Source organism: Pteropus alecto, unplaced genomic scaffold (assembly GCF_000325575.1).
Source record: "Pteropus alecto unplaced genomic scaffold, ASM32557v1 scaffold42, whole genome shotgun sequence".
In the NCBI taxonomy this organism is placed as follows: Eukaryota; Metazoa; Chordata; class Mammalia; order Chiroptera; family Pteropodidae; genus Pteropus; species Pteropus alecto.
This window is the reverse complement of record NW_006434825.1, coordinates 628597-644835: the sequence shown is the minus strand read 5'-3', so window position 1 is coordinate 644835 and position 16239 is coordinate 628597. Positions and strand designations below refer to the sequence as shown.

Genomic DNA, 16239 nt, shown 5'->3' with positions numbered 1-16239 from the left:
GCACGTCGGAGTTTGGATCTGGCCAGAGGAGTTTGGCAGAGCACAGGGATGGATGGAGGTCATAGTCTCGGGCATTGTGAGATTGAATCTCAGGCTTATGTCTTAAAAGCAGGGGCCAGCGACATGTCATCACCTCTCTGTGCCAGTTTCTTCTACTGTAGCGTGTAGATAAATAGGAGTAAATACAGTGCCCCCAGTGTTGTACCGGTAACTGCTTGATAAACATTGACTAGGGGCACCTATGCCGTTCTGGGTGGAAGGGACTTCATGAGTATGGTGTTTGCAGAGCATGTGTCCTTCTTGCCACTGAAAAAAATATGCAGCAGGCTCTTCACAGTCGCCAAAAGGTAGAAACAACCTAAATGTTCATCCGCTGATGGATGGGTAAACAAAAAACGGTGTTAATTAGTGTTCATTCGATGGAACATCATTCAGCCATAAAAAGGAATGAAATACTACTATGCGCTACAACATGGATGAACATCAAACAGTAAATGAAAGGAGCCTGATAGAAAGGACCGCATTTCGTATGAGTCTGTTGGTAGGAAAGATCCAGAACAGGCAAATCCAGAGACAGATAGCAGGTAGTGGTCAGTAGAGACTGACGGTGGGGGTTACAGAGAGTCACCCTAGAACCAGGCTGTGCAGTGTGGGTCTCCTGCGCAATGACTCAGGCGACTTCCACTCATGGAGAATGGAGACGCTCCACAGCGTGGCATACCCAGCAGGCTGCCAGGGCGGCAGCCCCCCCATGACACACAGCCCGCTGGTCTCAGCCCAGGTCCCCAGCTGGCCAGGGTTTCCCAGCCTTCCACATTCTCCTCCCACCAGAGCAAGCTTTTTGAGGGTGTTTCCAGACCAGCTTTTCCTTCCGGGGTCCACAGCCTCTTTCCTCAAAATGGTGCTGGTGCCTTGTTGACATGTGCCTTGAGTCAGCCTGAAGCCTTGTCTTGGGGGCCTCTGACATCATGATTCGTATTCACTTTTACAGGAATCCCCATGGAAACCAGCAGGAAGGTTTGGGCAGAAGGGAGCTGGCTCCCCAGAAAGGCAGGTGGATGTGAAGATGGGGTAGGGAGGAAGAATGGGTTTCAGTGGGGGCTGTTTCAGGGGTCTTTGGTCACGCCCCTCCTTGCCCATCTGGGAAGTCCAAGAAAGTCCCCAGTTTGGAGGGTCAGCTCTGAAGGCTTAGTGTGGGGGGGTCATTGCAGGCCCCCCAATGAGGCCCTTCTTGGTCCTGCTTTCTATAGCCCAGATCCAGGCGCTGAGGGGACACCAGTGAAGAAGCTTGTCTCAGAAACAAAAACACAGGGAGAGCGTTCTTCTCCTGGTCTTACAAATATTAAAACCTCAGCCTGGTCTCTTATCAATCCCTGAGAATAAAAAGACAAAAGCACTCGCGACCTGTGGCCTAACTCCTATAGGAAAGCAGTGTCCCCAGGAGCCAGGACCCTGGCTTGTCAGACGTCTGCCACTCCGACACCCCTGTGGTGTGGTCACGTTGCAGGCACTCAGCTACCAGGTGCTCACACTGAAATCACCCAGTCAGAGCATGGCTTCTGGCAGAACCCAGTCAAGCTGGGGGCCCAGGACAAAGTCCCCCCAGTCTTAGCCAGGGCTCCCCAATTCTCGTTAATACCTCTTTAATGAGAGCAATTTGGCAATGATGTAAAATAGCTTCTTACCCTTTGTCCCAGTAATTCCATTTCTGGGAATCTGGCCTAAAAAATAATCCTAAATATAGGGTAGAAAAACATGTTTAATAAGGATGTTCATTGTGGAGTTGTTTAGAGGAGCAGAAGATGGAACTACTGCACTGTCCGTGGGGAGGGAGTAAGAGTGGTGATAAATAAATAAATGGTGGCCTAATATTTTATAGCCACTGACATGATGGTTCTGGGGATTATTGTTTAGAATATGGGATGTACACATGACATAACATTATGTGAAAAAAGGTGAGTTACAAAATTATATGTGCTGCATGATTTGGGCTCTGTAAAAAATATATATGTATAAAAACAATCAGGAAGGTAATATGCCAAAGTGTTAATGAGTGATCTTGATATGATTTTTATCTGAAGGATTTCATTAAATTTATCATCTCCCAAATTATTTTGAATATTCATGCATTGTTCCTTCTTAGTCCAGTTTGAGTCATAATTTACATTCAGTGAAATTCACTCTTTTCGAGGGCAGATCTTGAGTTTTGACAAACGTATACAGTCCAGTAGCCACCACTACAATTGAGATATAGAATATTTCCATCACCCAGAACATTCTCACATGCCCCTGGGTAACCCATCTCCTTTCTCGGCTGCTGGCTAATGCTGGTCTGATTCCATACCCTAGAGTTTTGCTAATTCTGGGATGTCACATAAATGGAATCACAGTAAATCTTGTACTGCTTTTACATGTGGAAATAACTTTTAATCTGCTTATTGTTCTTTTAAATGTACCCCTTGGAGCTGGATTTTCTAGCTTTCCTCAAGTGGAGGTGAGTTTAATTTTTTTTTTATCTAACTCAGCCTTTACCCCATGCAGGAATCTCCTCCACCTTGGTTCTGATCATCATGTTCAGATGACCAAGGAGTTATCAGTTATCTGTAAAATCCTCCCAGGAGTGTGAAAGTACCTCGGATGAAGGAGGGGGAGGTCCTTGGTCAGCAGCAGTTTATGCCTCAATCCAAAGAGCAGCGTTCGGGGGCTTTCGATCCCGATCTGTCTCATTTCCTTCGCAAGCCTCATAGACTGTCTTGGCTCGTCGATGAAGATGATGACGATGGTAATAGTAACAACAATAGTAGGAGTGGCAGCAGTTAATTTTTCTTAATAAACATTTTATTTTAGGACAGTTTGAGGTGTACAGAAAAGTTACAAAGGTGGTACAGAGAGTTCCCTGACACCCCTCACCCCCTTGCCCCCATTAACACTTTACGATAGCATGAGATAGCATGATACATTTGTCACAGCTAATGAACCAATGTTGTTACGCTGTTATTAATGTTCGTACTTTATTCAGTTTTTTTATTTTTTACCTAATGTCCTTTTTCTGTCTCAAGATCCCATCTAGGATCGCACAGTACATTTAGTCACAGTGTCTCTGTAGACTTCCCTTGGCTGGGACAGTTGCTCAGACTTTCCTTGTTTTCGATGAGTATTGGTCACGTATTTTGAGGAACGTCCCTCAATTGGGGTTTGGCTGGTGTTTTTCTCATGGTTAGACCAGAATTATGGGTTTGGGGGAGGAAGACCCCAGAGATAAAGTTTAGTCTTTCTCACAATATTTCATTTTATCGAGCTTTTCAGCATGTTCCAGATGCTCTGCTAAAACCTTAACAAATTGGATTCCCTTTAAGGCTCCTGATAATTCTATCTATTAAATTCTCATTTTATCATTAGAGGAAACAGACTCAGAAGGGTGTGGTAACTTGCCTAAAGACACACAGTAAGTGGATCAAACACAGGTCTGGCTGATTCTACAAGTTTTGCTTTTAGCCAGTATTGCTTCAGACAGTGGGTAAGCAGTATATCTGCTATTAAAAAACGGTATGTATTTATTTATATCCAACCTTTCCCCCCAGAGCCCGTGTTGCAATTTCTAATCAAGGCCACATTGAGACAGCTAAAGCAGGGTCATGAGAAAGGCAGACAAGGCAGTTAGTGAGCCCTCCCTCATGCCAAGTCACATGTGTCAATGGTGGTTGTCTGGTGTGTTGCCATGGGCTTAGTGCAGGCCCTGGATGGTGTCTCACCCTGTCTTACTGTCTCCATGGAGGCCGTAGTGGGAAGTAGAAGTCCTGAGGCCTTCTGCTTGTGTGCCCAAGGTGCGATTCTGAAGAAATGAGTCTGGCCATTTGCTGGTTTGGATAATCAAGTCCAGCCTGGTGTGGTCACGCTATACCCTTATTGGGATTTTCAGAATAGATTTTCATATTTCTGTGTCATTTGGTCTGGTCCAGCGATTTTCCAGATGAACTAGCAATCATATCATAGCCCATGTCCTCTGGCCTCTGCCTCTCTAGGGGTCAGTGGGCTGGGGTTTGGAGGCCAGCAGAACCTGGACAAGGGGAGAGATCTGGATGTGGGCCATGAAGGAAAGGCCTTCAGCGTTTCTGGGCACCCAGGTGCTTTTGCTTCCTAAAGGAGATTTTTAAAAAATGTATTTTTTGTTTTTAAGTTTAATTTTTAAAATAATGAACAAAAAAGCATCTTTCTAAAACTGAGTTATACATTGAGGTTATAAGTAATATGCGGATGGACACTTTTTAATTTAGGAAAATATCCCTTCATTTATTAAGAGAATAATCACCTCCTCAGTGTCAGGCATTGTTTAGACACTTGGAACAGAACAGGTGAAAATTCCTGCTCTCCTGGTGCCGAAACACTAGCTGGAGACAGACAGCCCCAAACACGATAAGTATTTGAATGTGGGTTTGGAAAATGAACGTGTAACAAACCCCCCAAACCCCCGGTTTCACTGGTACTCTCAGGACAAGATGTGCTGTTGATGCTGAGTCATTCGTTGCAGAGTATTGAGAACATAATCGTGCAGGGGATGCTGGAACAGGGCAGAGGGTGAAGGAGAGCCCCCACATTTGCCTTTGTGGGACGCTGATATAACCATCTTTGTCATCAGGCGGCCCCTGGGTTGGTACCCCAGGGTGGGCCACGTGCTAGTGAGAAGGGCCAGATGAACTTGGCTGCCGCCCCACCCAGCCGGGTCTGAGCTGCCTGGTCGTGCACCTGGACCTTGCTGCAGCCTCCAGGCTGTTCCGTCCCTGCTTCCGCCCACTCTTCCTGAGTCTGCTCTTCCAGCAGCAGTCCCAGTGGTGCTATGAAAATTGCCTAAAGCCTCTGCAGACTCCACCCCAGGGGGTAATACTCAGACCCCCAGCTGTGCTTCTAAGTCCCTCCTGGAGTGGCCTAATCATCTCTCCCAGGTATTCCTTACCCCAGCCCTCCCTCCGTTTGGCCTTTGAGTCCTCCTCGTACACTCCCAGCTTGTGCCTGCCACTGGCTCTTTGCACTGGCCATGAGCTCTGGGATGCACATTGTCTCCATTTTTCCACAGCACTTTAGCTCTCAGCCACCTGTCACCACACCTTGTTTTGATTCTTGGTGGAGCACTGCTGCTCTCCAATAGTTTATTGGGTATTTTGTTGGTCTCTGCTGCACCAGGCTCCTGTCTCATTTACTGCTGTATCCCCAGCACCCAGCATGGATCCCAGAACCTAGTAGGTACTCAATAAATATCTGTCAGATGAATGAATGAATGAGTGAGCAAATGAATAAACAAATCAATTGATGAATCACTCTTACGTCCAGAGCCTGGTGACTGATCATATCAGAGAGATCTGAGGCAGCTTAAGCCCTCAACCTTCTCCTCCTCTACCACCACCATATCTCAACTTGGGCAGAAAACTGAAATTTAAAAACCTCGTGGAGGTCCTGAATCCTTCTGGTAAACTTAGCTTGTTGGACCATGGATTTTAAATCACAGAGTATTGAGAACAGCTGCCTTCTGGTTGCAGCACAGCGTAGTGGTCAGGTTGCTGATTCCCCAGGCAGCGGCTGAGTTCGATCCCAGGCACGGTCCTTCCCAGCTGGGTGGCTTTGGCCAAGTCAAGTGACCTCCTGAGCCTCAGCTTCCTCATCTGTGTGATGGGAATGGCCCAGCGCCTGCCCCATGGAACCGTTGTGAGGATTAAAGGAAATAGCACTTGCCACGTGCCTGGGAAGTGCTTGACACCTCTCAAGGACTGGAAAATGTTAGCTGTTTTTCTTAGCTATGCTGTACTTGCCTCTGATTCTGCTGAAGTCTGGCTTCCTGGGGCCAGGGCGACACGGGCACTTGCTGATACCTGATGGTCAGTGCAACCCCCTGGTCCCTGGACTCTCCTGTGACAGCAGAACTCACGCAGAGGGCAGTGAGCGGCTATGAATTTCTCTTGCCCCACTCTCCCCCCGCACTGACCGATGATGATGGCCTTTGTCATTCTTTCTTTTCGCACAAATAGTTGAGCCCTTGCCACGTGCCAGGCGCCGGGGAAAGAGAGCAGGGACCAAGACAGACATGGGCCTGACCTCATGGAGCTGCAGCCTGGCCAGGAGGCGGACATTAAATAGATAATAGATGATATAAGTTCACAATAATTAACCCGGGTGTGTCGAGCATTGCTCAAGCAGCAATGCAACTGAGTGGGTTATGGGGTCTGGAGGGTCGCAGGCTCTCCCTAGAAGTCTTGTTGAGCTGAAACCTGGGGAGTGGAAGAGGAGATGACTAGGGTGGGGCTGTGGCCTTTCTGGGACAAGGAGCAGGGTGAGAGTGGTGCTGTCAGCAGGCCTGTGTGTGGGAGCTCAGAAAGGGGGAGGAGACTCGCGGTGGGGCCTGTCAGTGGTGGATGGAAACATCAAGTTTGCGGTCAGGCCTCGGAGCCGTTGAAGGATGCTGAGCAGGGCGATGGGGGATCAAATGTGCCAACCTGTAACGTAGCCCAAGGTGTTGAGTTGAGAACTGGTATCTTGGGGAGGCGAACGAGGCAGGGAGATGACACTGGGAGAGGGGATGTGGCTTCTTTCTGGACAGTGGCAGCCTGGACACGGTGAGGGGTGGAGGGATCCAGGCTCTGCTTGCACCGGGCCCCGCTGATGCCTAGAGGAACAGTGCACAGGTCTTGCCCTCAAGGCACCCCAGCCTCATCCCAGCTGTACTACTAAATACGCAGGTGCGTTTCCACCACGGCTCCCCCCTGCAGCTGGACACTGCCACCTCAGAAAGATGGAGTTCTTTCGGTCCCTAGGGTTGCCAGGTATCTGTATGTACCAGCTAGGTTTGCTTGCTGCTACAGTGGGGTTGTTTTCCAGAACCTTATTCTGAGGTGCAGATGTTGTGCCTGATCCTGTAACCAATGCATGTCTTTTCTTTTTCTTTCTTTTTTTTGCTACAGCCAACTGGGTACATGGAAAACTCAGTCTCCTACAGCGCTATTGAAGACGTTCAGCTGCTGTCCTGGGAGAACGCCCCGAAGTACTGTTTACAGCTCACAATTCCTGGGGGAACTGTTTTACTGCAGGTAGGAGAAATAAACATGAACAAGCAGTTTCTTCTCCCAGCCCCACTCACTCACTCTCCTCTCTTCTGTTGGTGGGAGGCGGCCAGCTATCAGGAGGAAAGGTTGTTCAACTTAGGGTGTTTTTTTCTCCAAGTACAAGAAAAATATAACCCGGGACTCACTGCAGGAAAGGAAGAGGAAGTACACACGATTGAGCACCTACTGCGTGCTTGCCACAGTCTAGGATCTTTACACATTGTATTTTTATTTCTTTTAACAAACCTGAGAAATAGGTTTTTGATCTCCATTTTACAGATGAGGAAACTGAGGCATACCAGCACGTTGTTAGGCCTTAAAAAGCAAGTAAGCAACAGATGTCACCTTTTGATCTGCTTCGAGTGAGGAGGCTTCTTTTCGCAGATTTAAGTCTTTTGAGACTCTGATGATTCTATGAGTTAAGTCCTTGGAAAAGTATGTGTTTTGTGTATATTGCTCAGGACTGTTGGTTAGAAATGATGCAAACAGTATTCAGACTGTCTGAAGCAAAAAGAGAATTTGATGCTGTTACTGTGTTAAAGTAACTGGGAAGTCTAAGAGAGGACTTCAGGCATAGATGGATCCAGGAGTCAGATGATAACATTAATACTCAGTATGTCTCCCTCCAATGTGCCTCCCCCCACGCCCAGCCCCCATCTGCTGGCTCTGTTTCTCAGTGTTGGCTTTATTGTCAGGCAGGGTCTCTCCGTGTGGTGGGGGAGATGGACTTCTGCCATTCTCAAGCTCCATTCTTGGAACTTATAATCCTTAAAAATGTGAGAGCCCATTTTTTCCCCCGTTATTTTTCTATAAAATCTCATGGAAGATTCTTACTGGCTCTGTTCCAGCCCCATGCACCCCAGGGAATGCACTGCCTTGGATTATGTGTCCATCCTTACCACCGACGGCTGTGTACCCCAATAGCCCTACCTGCACCTCGTGTACCGAAAGAGGTTGGTTTACCAAGAAAGGAATTATGGCAGAAAAAATAACTGGCTGCTGCAGTACATACATGCAATGTGTTCTAGATCATCTCAGGGAGAGTCACCCCAATTTTCAACAGGCACCCCAAGTTGGAAACCCCTCATTTAGAGAAAATGAACTCTCTTGTCATTGGGAGAACAGTCTTCCCGAGCTTTTCTTTTAGGACCATTTTCTTTCTAACTCTGTTACTCCAGGGAGACCTGCTCTGAGCCCAAAGAGACGCTGTCTAAAACCCATTGCATAAGTGGCCACTGGGTTGTATAACAACATTGGAGCCAAGAGGCATGCAGTTAGGCCTCTGAGAAATGCTCAGAAGTTCGACAAGATCAGTGTAACAACTAAACATCCTTTAGAAAAGTCCCATTCTGTCCTGTCATCTCTTGGAGGACACCAAAACCAGGCCTGCCTATCTATCGAGTCTATGAAAGAGGTGGTCGGTCCTCGCCGCCTTGGGCTGGGGGCGGAGCAGCAGTGGAAGGCGAGGGAGGCACTGGCAGGATTCCATGGAAAGCTGAGAGAAGATGGGTGCTGAGAAAATCCCATCTGAGTCACAGAACACAGAGCTGGCCTGTCCCCTTCGCTGGGGGGAGGAAGGCGAATAAGCCCTTTGGCCCCATCCTTGAAGAGCTGCTGAGCCCTTTGGGGAGAAGAGCCAAAGGACTGTAGAGGTAATAACTAAAACAAAGGACTGTAGAGGTAATAACTAAAATTGAGGCATGTCCCGGAAGACTAGGAACCCAAAGTAGGAAGTGACTCACTTGGCCCAGGGTGCCAGGGATGGTGACATTAAAACTGGGCATAAAAGGAGTATGCCAAGATGGTGGGCACACACTCTGGGCAGAGTGAACCCGGGAATGAAGCATGTTTGTAGGGGAGGGGCTGTTGGCTGCCCTGCAGGAGAAGGGAGACGGGTTCAGGGCCCCGCGGATGCATCCGGAGCTACTGGGTCACACTTAGATCATACAGGTCTCGTTAGCTGAGTGAAGAACCAGTGGCTGTATTGTGAGGGCAATAGGGAGCCATTAAAAGCTCCTAAGGGGTAAGGGGGACAATAGAGGGATCAGTCTGGTTGCAGGGCAAAAAGGGCTGGATGTGTGAGTCCCAGAGGGAAGCAGGAGAGAGAGAAACCCTTGAAATAGTCTAGCTAGAGAAAGGAGGCCCTGAGCCCCCATCTCTCTAGGTATAGCGGTCCCCACTCTGCCAGTAGGAGCAGCACAGGACCTCATTGCTTCTGGAGCTGGGAGGACAGTGGTCCCTTCAAGGAAGTAAGTACCCTGAGTGTCACTCATCCTGGGGACAGAGGGGCAGTGAGGCTTGGAGAGGTGTGTGTCACCGGGCGGCGCCTGGGATGTCCCTTTAACCCAGGCCGTGGCTGCGGGCCGGCTGTGATGACTCGCCTGGCTGGGGCTGCACCCAGCAGTGGCCTCACGTCAGAGCTTCTCCCGCTGTGCTGACAGACGGATGGGCCTGCGGCTGCTCCAGCATCCCCCGTGTTCACTGCCCCCCTGCTCCAATGGACGGCAGCCCTCACAGCCCAGGGGCCAGGGGCTGGAACAGGAGAGTGGGAGGAGGAGAAGGTGGCACCAGCTCTTGGGATCCAGAGCTGGACTCAGCTGGGGCGGAGGAAGCAGAGGTAGCCTCTACTCCATCACCCAGCAGAGCCCAGGTGGGTGCATCTCGCCCGTGCCCACCGTGCGCCCACCTCTGTTTCTCCCTCGCCGCCATTTCCATCAGCTTCTACCTTGTTTCCTGCCCTGCCTCCCATGATTCATGGGTCATGGTGTGTGGCCATCTTGTTACATAAATGGGTGTCAGGTCACCTTAAAGATGGGCTCCACTCCAGGTTGAGGGGTCCATGTGGTTATGGAGTGGCCGGGAGCACCTGGAGCCCAAGGGTGGTGGTCCGAGGTGCAGGGCAGGGCACTCCTCACATGTCGTTGTGGCAGTCTGTGGGTTCTTTTGCTTTGGGCTTGTCCTCATTCACATGACAAGACCCAGAGCCGTGGCACGACAGAGCAGTTTTCCCTGTTCCAGGTGGGAGGGAGGCCTGAGAAGCAGCCGGGGGCGCTCAGGGGCAAGGTGGACTTGAGGAGCTTCGTCTGAGTGCTGGTTGTCAGCAGATGACAGTGTCTTGAGTGGTGCTATCCCTGCAGTAGCCACTAGCCACACAGGGATGTTTGCTTTTAAATGTAATTTATTAACTCAACTTAAGAATGCAGTTCCTTGTTCCACTAGCCACATTTCGAGTGCTCAGTAGCCACATATTGTTAGTGGCTGTTGTGTTGGACAACACAGATCAAGAACATTTCCATCATCACCTAAAGTTCTATTGGATGAGCTCGACCCTAGAACTTTCCATTTTGAACCATGCTCCATACACTGGACGCCCCCTCCCAGGGGAGATGGCCTCAGAATGCAGGTGGGTCTGTAGAGTTCCAGCATCTCTGCATCCCTGCATCCCTGAACAGGGTCCCATCCTGCTGGGTGCAGCACAGCTACTGTCTACATAGGGGCGATGGCAGGGGCTTGAAACCTGCCTGGTCTCCCTTCCCTCCCCTCCCCTTCCCTCCTCTCCTCCCAGCTCTTCCCCCTCCCCCTCCCCCACACATTCGAAGGTTCTCCGTATCCATGGCATCTGTTTTCCTCTGTCTCTGACACTTTTTCTCCATGTCTCCCCTCCCTTCCTTTCCCCCCTTCTCCACCCCCTTTCTCTCTCTCTGTCTTTTTCTCTCACTCCCTGCTTCTCTTGCAGTTTCTTTTTCTCTGGTGTCTTCCTCCGGGCCCCTCTCCCCACCCTGGCCCTTCTCTCTGCGTGTCTTGACTTAACTCTCTCTCTTCTCCTCTCTCCATTCTCTCCATCTCTCTGTCACTCTCCCAGGGACCTTTTTACAGAGCTGCTTTGTTGGTGTTGGAATTTGGTGCCTCACTCAGACCTTGGGGAGCTGACCTATCTGAGTTCAAGGAAGGTTAAGAGATGCTCTTAGGCAAGCATGCCGTCTCCCCAACTCGGTGACACCCAGCAATCTGCCAGCAGGTCCAGTTGCCAGACAAAAGCACCAGCCTTCCAGGCTGGGTCCAATTGGTGTGTTTCTGGATGCTTTGTGATTTTCAGCGTGAACTCCCTAATGCCATGTTATTAGAATCCCTGGGTGCAGAAAAGACCTATTTATCTTCTTTCCTCCCTTAATGCCCTTTCTGCTGGTGTTTCATTGTGAGGAGGGAACTACATAAGCACATAAATGGTGCTGTGAAAGCATCTTGGGCAGCCCCCCTCCCCAGGGTGGTGGGCGTTAAAGAGCCATGTGGAGGAAGATCATCTTCTGGGGATTTCTGCCTCGCAGTGAGAAGTGGAGCAGGCCACTGCTACTAAAACAAGGCTGCGGGAGGCACCAGACCGAGGAGAGCCTCCTTCCCCGAGAGCAGTTGCTTCCTTCCTTCTGGAGTGGTTTCCGAGACCTTCTCTTCTCAGTGATGTTCCCAAAAGTCCCCCAGGAGGCCGGGCAACTGTTTACCCCAAACACTGGCAGCCGAGGCAGGCACAGGGTGGGTTTTCTCCTTACTGGAAGCTGGAGAGAAGGACCTTTCCGGTCTAAAGAGCACGTGCTGTTTTTTCCCTAAGACGTCGGGCCGGGGAAGGAGAACTTGGGAACAGTCACCCCCACTGTACCCTTGGCTGTTTTTCTCACCTCTCAAGACAATACAACAATGAGAGAGAACTTGGCAACTTTAGAAGAGGAAATTAAGCAGAATTTGCCTGGAACGAGGCCCTTTCAGTATTCGAAAGATTTATCACTAAGAGAAGTTGGCGCCGGCCTGAGCAGGCCTGCCTCTTCCAGGGCCTCTTTCCCATGCTCAGATCTCATCTCCTCTGAGTGACCCTCGGGACTCTGAGCTGTGCCCTGTGACCCAGGGGACCGGGTCATCCCTGCTCAGCCGCCCATAAGGTGTATGGGAAGTCTGTCCAGAAACTTGCCCCCCACCCTCCCACCTCTGGCCAGGCACAGCCCAGTCTCCTCTCCTTTCCTTGGACGGCACTTAGAGATGTCTGCACAGGGATTCCGGACTTCCCCCGGCAGCCTCTGTCCTTCTTTGAAACTAGACAAACTGAAGGAAGGAGCATTTCATGGCCTACCCTTGTTGCAGCCTTTCTGACTCCATCAGCAAGAGTGGAAGTGGTTGTGAGGCTGCCTTTGTGCCACAAGCCACCACCCCTCTTCTGGAGGAAAGTCTGGCCCACCTTCATGTTTGTGGGGTGGAACCTCCTGGTGATGGAAACAGGAGCCAAGTCCTTCCTCTTCCCCCTTCATCAGTATAATGCTTTCAGATTTCCCAGCCCAATTCCTGGAGCCCAGTGGAGCCCAGCATGTTGCTCTCATGTTCGGGTGGACAGTAGAGAGAGCAGGCTGTGGCGTCAGACAGACCTGAGTCCCAGCCCAGTTCTGTCATTCTCTACCTGTGTAATTTTGGACAGCAGCAGTAACCTCTCTGGGCTTCTAATTTATCTGTGAACCGGAGCCATGATACCTGCCTCCCTGGATGTTTTGAGAATCAGTGATATTACATGTAAAATACTTAGCACTGTGCTGGGTATATAGTAGATATTCAGGAAAAAACTGCCATGATTATTTCTAGTGTAGTGAAATACAACTTGGAGAAGAGAAGTTATCAAGGCTGTATAGTTCTTTTGAAATTCTGCTACACATGACATATTCTTCAATGAGCAGAATGGGTATAGTGATGCTTTATTCATCTGTTTACCCACCCATGTGTTTATCCATCTGTCTGTCCATCCATCTACCCTTCCATTCATCTACCCATCCACCCATCTACCTATTTATCTATGTGCCCATCCATCTATCCATCCACCCTCCTATCCATTTATCCACTCACCCACTCACCCATCTATCCATCCATCCATCCATTCATATGTTCATCCAGGGAAGTCAGACTATGCTAGGTTATGCTACAGTGACAAGTAGTCCCAAATTCTAAGTGGCTCAAAACAACAAAGGACTATTTCTCCCTCAACTGAGTGTCCATGGTGGGTCAGCTGAGAGCTCAGCTGGTGGAACAAAGAGAATCTACTAAATAGCGTACTGCCTCTTAAAGGCTTCCACCGGAAGTGACACAGGTCATATCAGCTCAAGGTTCACTGGCCAAAGCAAGTCACCTGGCTGTGTCTAGCTACCACGTGCCAGAGGGGAGCTGGAAACATGGGGGAAGGACACTGATGAGACCACAGCAAGTCTAGGCTTTAGTTTCCTCATCAGAAACATGGCAGGAGGAAAGGTTGGGTTAGAGTCAGGTTCTTGACCTGTGGTCGATGATATAATCAAACTGCCTGCACAGTGCCGTGTGTGTCTGCATGTGTGTGTGGTGTACAGATATGTACTTTACTTGGCTGTGAGTCCATAGCTTGTTTCAGGTTCTCATAAATCCCCAGAAAGCTTAGAACCCCTGGACTGGGTGACCCTTGAAATCCCTTTGAGCCTCTGATTCAAAGAGCCTCATTTGTTATAATGGACAAGTGCAGCTGAGGCCTCTGTCTTCCTCCAAAGTGCAGCCAGCCTAGAGGGGAGGAGGGGAGAATGTGGCCGCCTCTCTTCCTATTCGGGCTGGAGAACAGTGAACCCCCATTGGGTAGGAGACATTTCCTGCTGCCTGGGAGAGAGCAGAGGAGAGCCGGGCAGTATGACTCTTCCTTGACAAAGCATCTTTGTGCTTTGCTTTATCTGCAATTAATTCATTCAGTGACGTTTTAACTGGCCTCACTGGGGAGGCTGCAGTTAATCCTACTGGATCCAGCCTCCTTTCCCAATCCTATGGGTGGAGTCGATAAACCGCAGGGTTGGCGTAAGGCCCCTACAAGTGGCAGGAAGAGGTGCAGGGAAGTGGAGGAGGAAGGGTGGTCCTGGCCGAGGCATCAGGGAAGGCAAGGGGTTTTGAAAGCCGAGAAGGGTGAGCACATGCCAGATGGGAAGCAGTGGGCAGTGAGGGCGATGGTGTGGTCAGGGGCTGGATCAGACTCCTGGCTGGGCAACAGGGCCCTATAGCCTACTCTGAACCTCAGTTTCCTCATCTGTGAGATGGGAGTATGCGCGTCCTCACTTCATAGTGATGTGTTTAAGGCGGTTCGCACAATGCCTGCTCAGTAACATCAGGCTGTTGTTACTGACCTGCGAGATCTCAGTGAATCCCCGCACAGAGAGCAGGCTTCCTGCACCTGTGCTACATACAGATGGGGAGGTCCAAAGTCACACAGGTGTGTTCAGCTGGGATCCACAATCTGCTCTGCTGAAGCCACACCTAAACCTGCCTTTTTTCCATATGCCACACTGACCTCCTAGGGTTGAGACAGTCACGGGGGATGGGGGGTGGGGTCGAACTGGCCAGGAAGCCGTGTGTGTCTGGAGAAGAGGGTTCTCAATCTCCCCTGTGAGGAAAGACTTGGAAAACTCAGGTTAGGATGAAAGGGGAGGTGACAGAGGCAGGCGAGGTGGTGGTCAGTGTCACTGAAGAAACTTCCTGCTCCTTCTAGACAGCGGGTACCTCTGTGAAATGCAGGAGCCAACTGGGCATGAGGGCAGGAGAAAATCTGTTGATCAGGGCTAGAAATCACCTGGCGTGTGAGCTCTGGGACCTGGGGAATGCCAGGAGGGGTTGTGGCGTAACCAGAAGCAGCCGCTGCTCTGGGAGCTGGTTGGCTTCTTCTGGAGAGACAGCTGCAGGGAAGATGCATGGGAACATAGACTTTTGAGAAGGAAGAAAGGTCCAGAGGGTCCATACAGATCCATCAAGACTCTTGGATGCAAGCAGCTGAAGTGGGCACAAGCTATCTCAAGCAGGAAAGGAATATACTGGAAGGATTGGTGAGAGCCTGAAGAACAGGCTTATTAGGAAACGGATTGGAGCAGAGGCAGTTGGGGGACCATGTCCCAGTCCCTACCTCATAATGAATTCTCAAACCTCTCATCTTGGCATCATTTTGCTCAAGACCCAAGTCCTGGGCAAGAGTTTTTCTGATTGACCCTGCTGGGTCCTCTGCTCACACACGGCCAGCAGAGGGGCTGGGAGGCCCCCTTAAAAATCCCTTATGGAGGCTCACACATGGGAGGTACCCTTAAAGTGGGAAGGGCTGGCCTGGTCATAGGGAAGACAGGTCTCTGTTAGATTTGGTTGCTGAGGTGGAGGAAGGGAGTCAGCATTTACCACTAAACACCACCTACACTGCTCCGTTCGTTGCCCTGTTTGTGTGCAGCCAGCCCTGATGGTACCCGGTACTGCTGATCGATGCTGTGGATTTAGGAATAAGACCCTGCCCTCCAGGAGCTCATAGTCCACTCACTCATTCAACATGTTTTGCTGATGCCTCAGGCCCTGGGGATACTGTGGTGGTCACACACAGTCATGTATTTACAGGGCAGCATGGTGGGGCCAGTAGCCCTGAAGAGGGAGAAATGAGGGTCCCTTTTCTTTCTCCCTCTCCTCTTCCTTTCTGTCTGCACTTGGCCATTCAGTCCAGCCAGTGACGCCTTCTAGGCACTGCCCAGGCCCACTGTGGACCCTCGGAACCAATGGAACAACCCATGTTAGCACTGAACCCCCCTGGCAGTACCTCCTAGATTCATTTCCTACTGTTGCTGTGACAAATGATGACAAATTTCGTGGTTAAAACAAAACAGATTTATTATCTTCGGTTCTAGAGGCCAGAAGTCCAACATGGGCCCCACTGGGCTAAAATCGAGGTATCTCCAAGGCTGGTTCCTGCTGGAAGCTCGAGAATCTGTTTGCTTGCCGATTCCAGCTTCTAGAGGCCGCCCGCAACCCTCGGCTCATGGCCACACCATCCGGCCTCTACTTCCATCTCTGACTCTGACCTCCTGCCTCTCTTTTCAGGACCCTTGTGATTACATTAGCTCGCCCAGATAGTCTCCCCATTCTCAAGATTCTTAATCACATCTGCAAAGCCCCTTGTCCCCCTAAGATATATTCACAGGGGATTAGGATTTTTACAATCTTTGGGGGTCCTTTATTCGGCCTACCACACCTGCCCTTTCTCTGACCACCTCAGTGTGTTAAAAAGCAGAGACCTGATTGTGGACCGAGAGCGTGCTGAAGCCACTCATACTGGCTTGTCCTGGCTCCTGAGAGGTGATAATATGCATCT

General features: G+C 50.1%; 1 protein-coding gene across 3 annotated transcripts in view; it reads left to right on the top strand.

Annotated features, from left to right (window-relative positions):
• The window catches only part of CMIP (c-Maf inducing protein), a 233515-nt gene that overhangs the window by 135219 nt on the left and 82057 nt on the right, over positions 1-16239 (top strand). For all 3 annotated transcript variants that reach the window (XM_006909847.3, XM_025045328.1, XM_025045327.1), the window contains exon 2: positions 6948-7073. In XM_006909847.3, coding sequence (XP_006909909.2) covers positions 6948-7073 — 126 coding nt within the window. The remainder of the gene's footprint in view (positions 1-6947; positions 7074-16239) is intronic.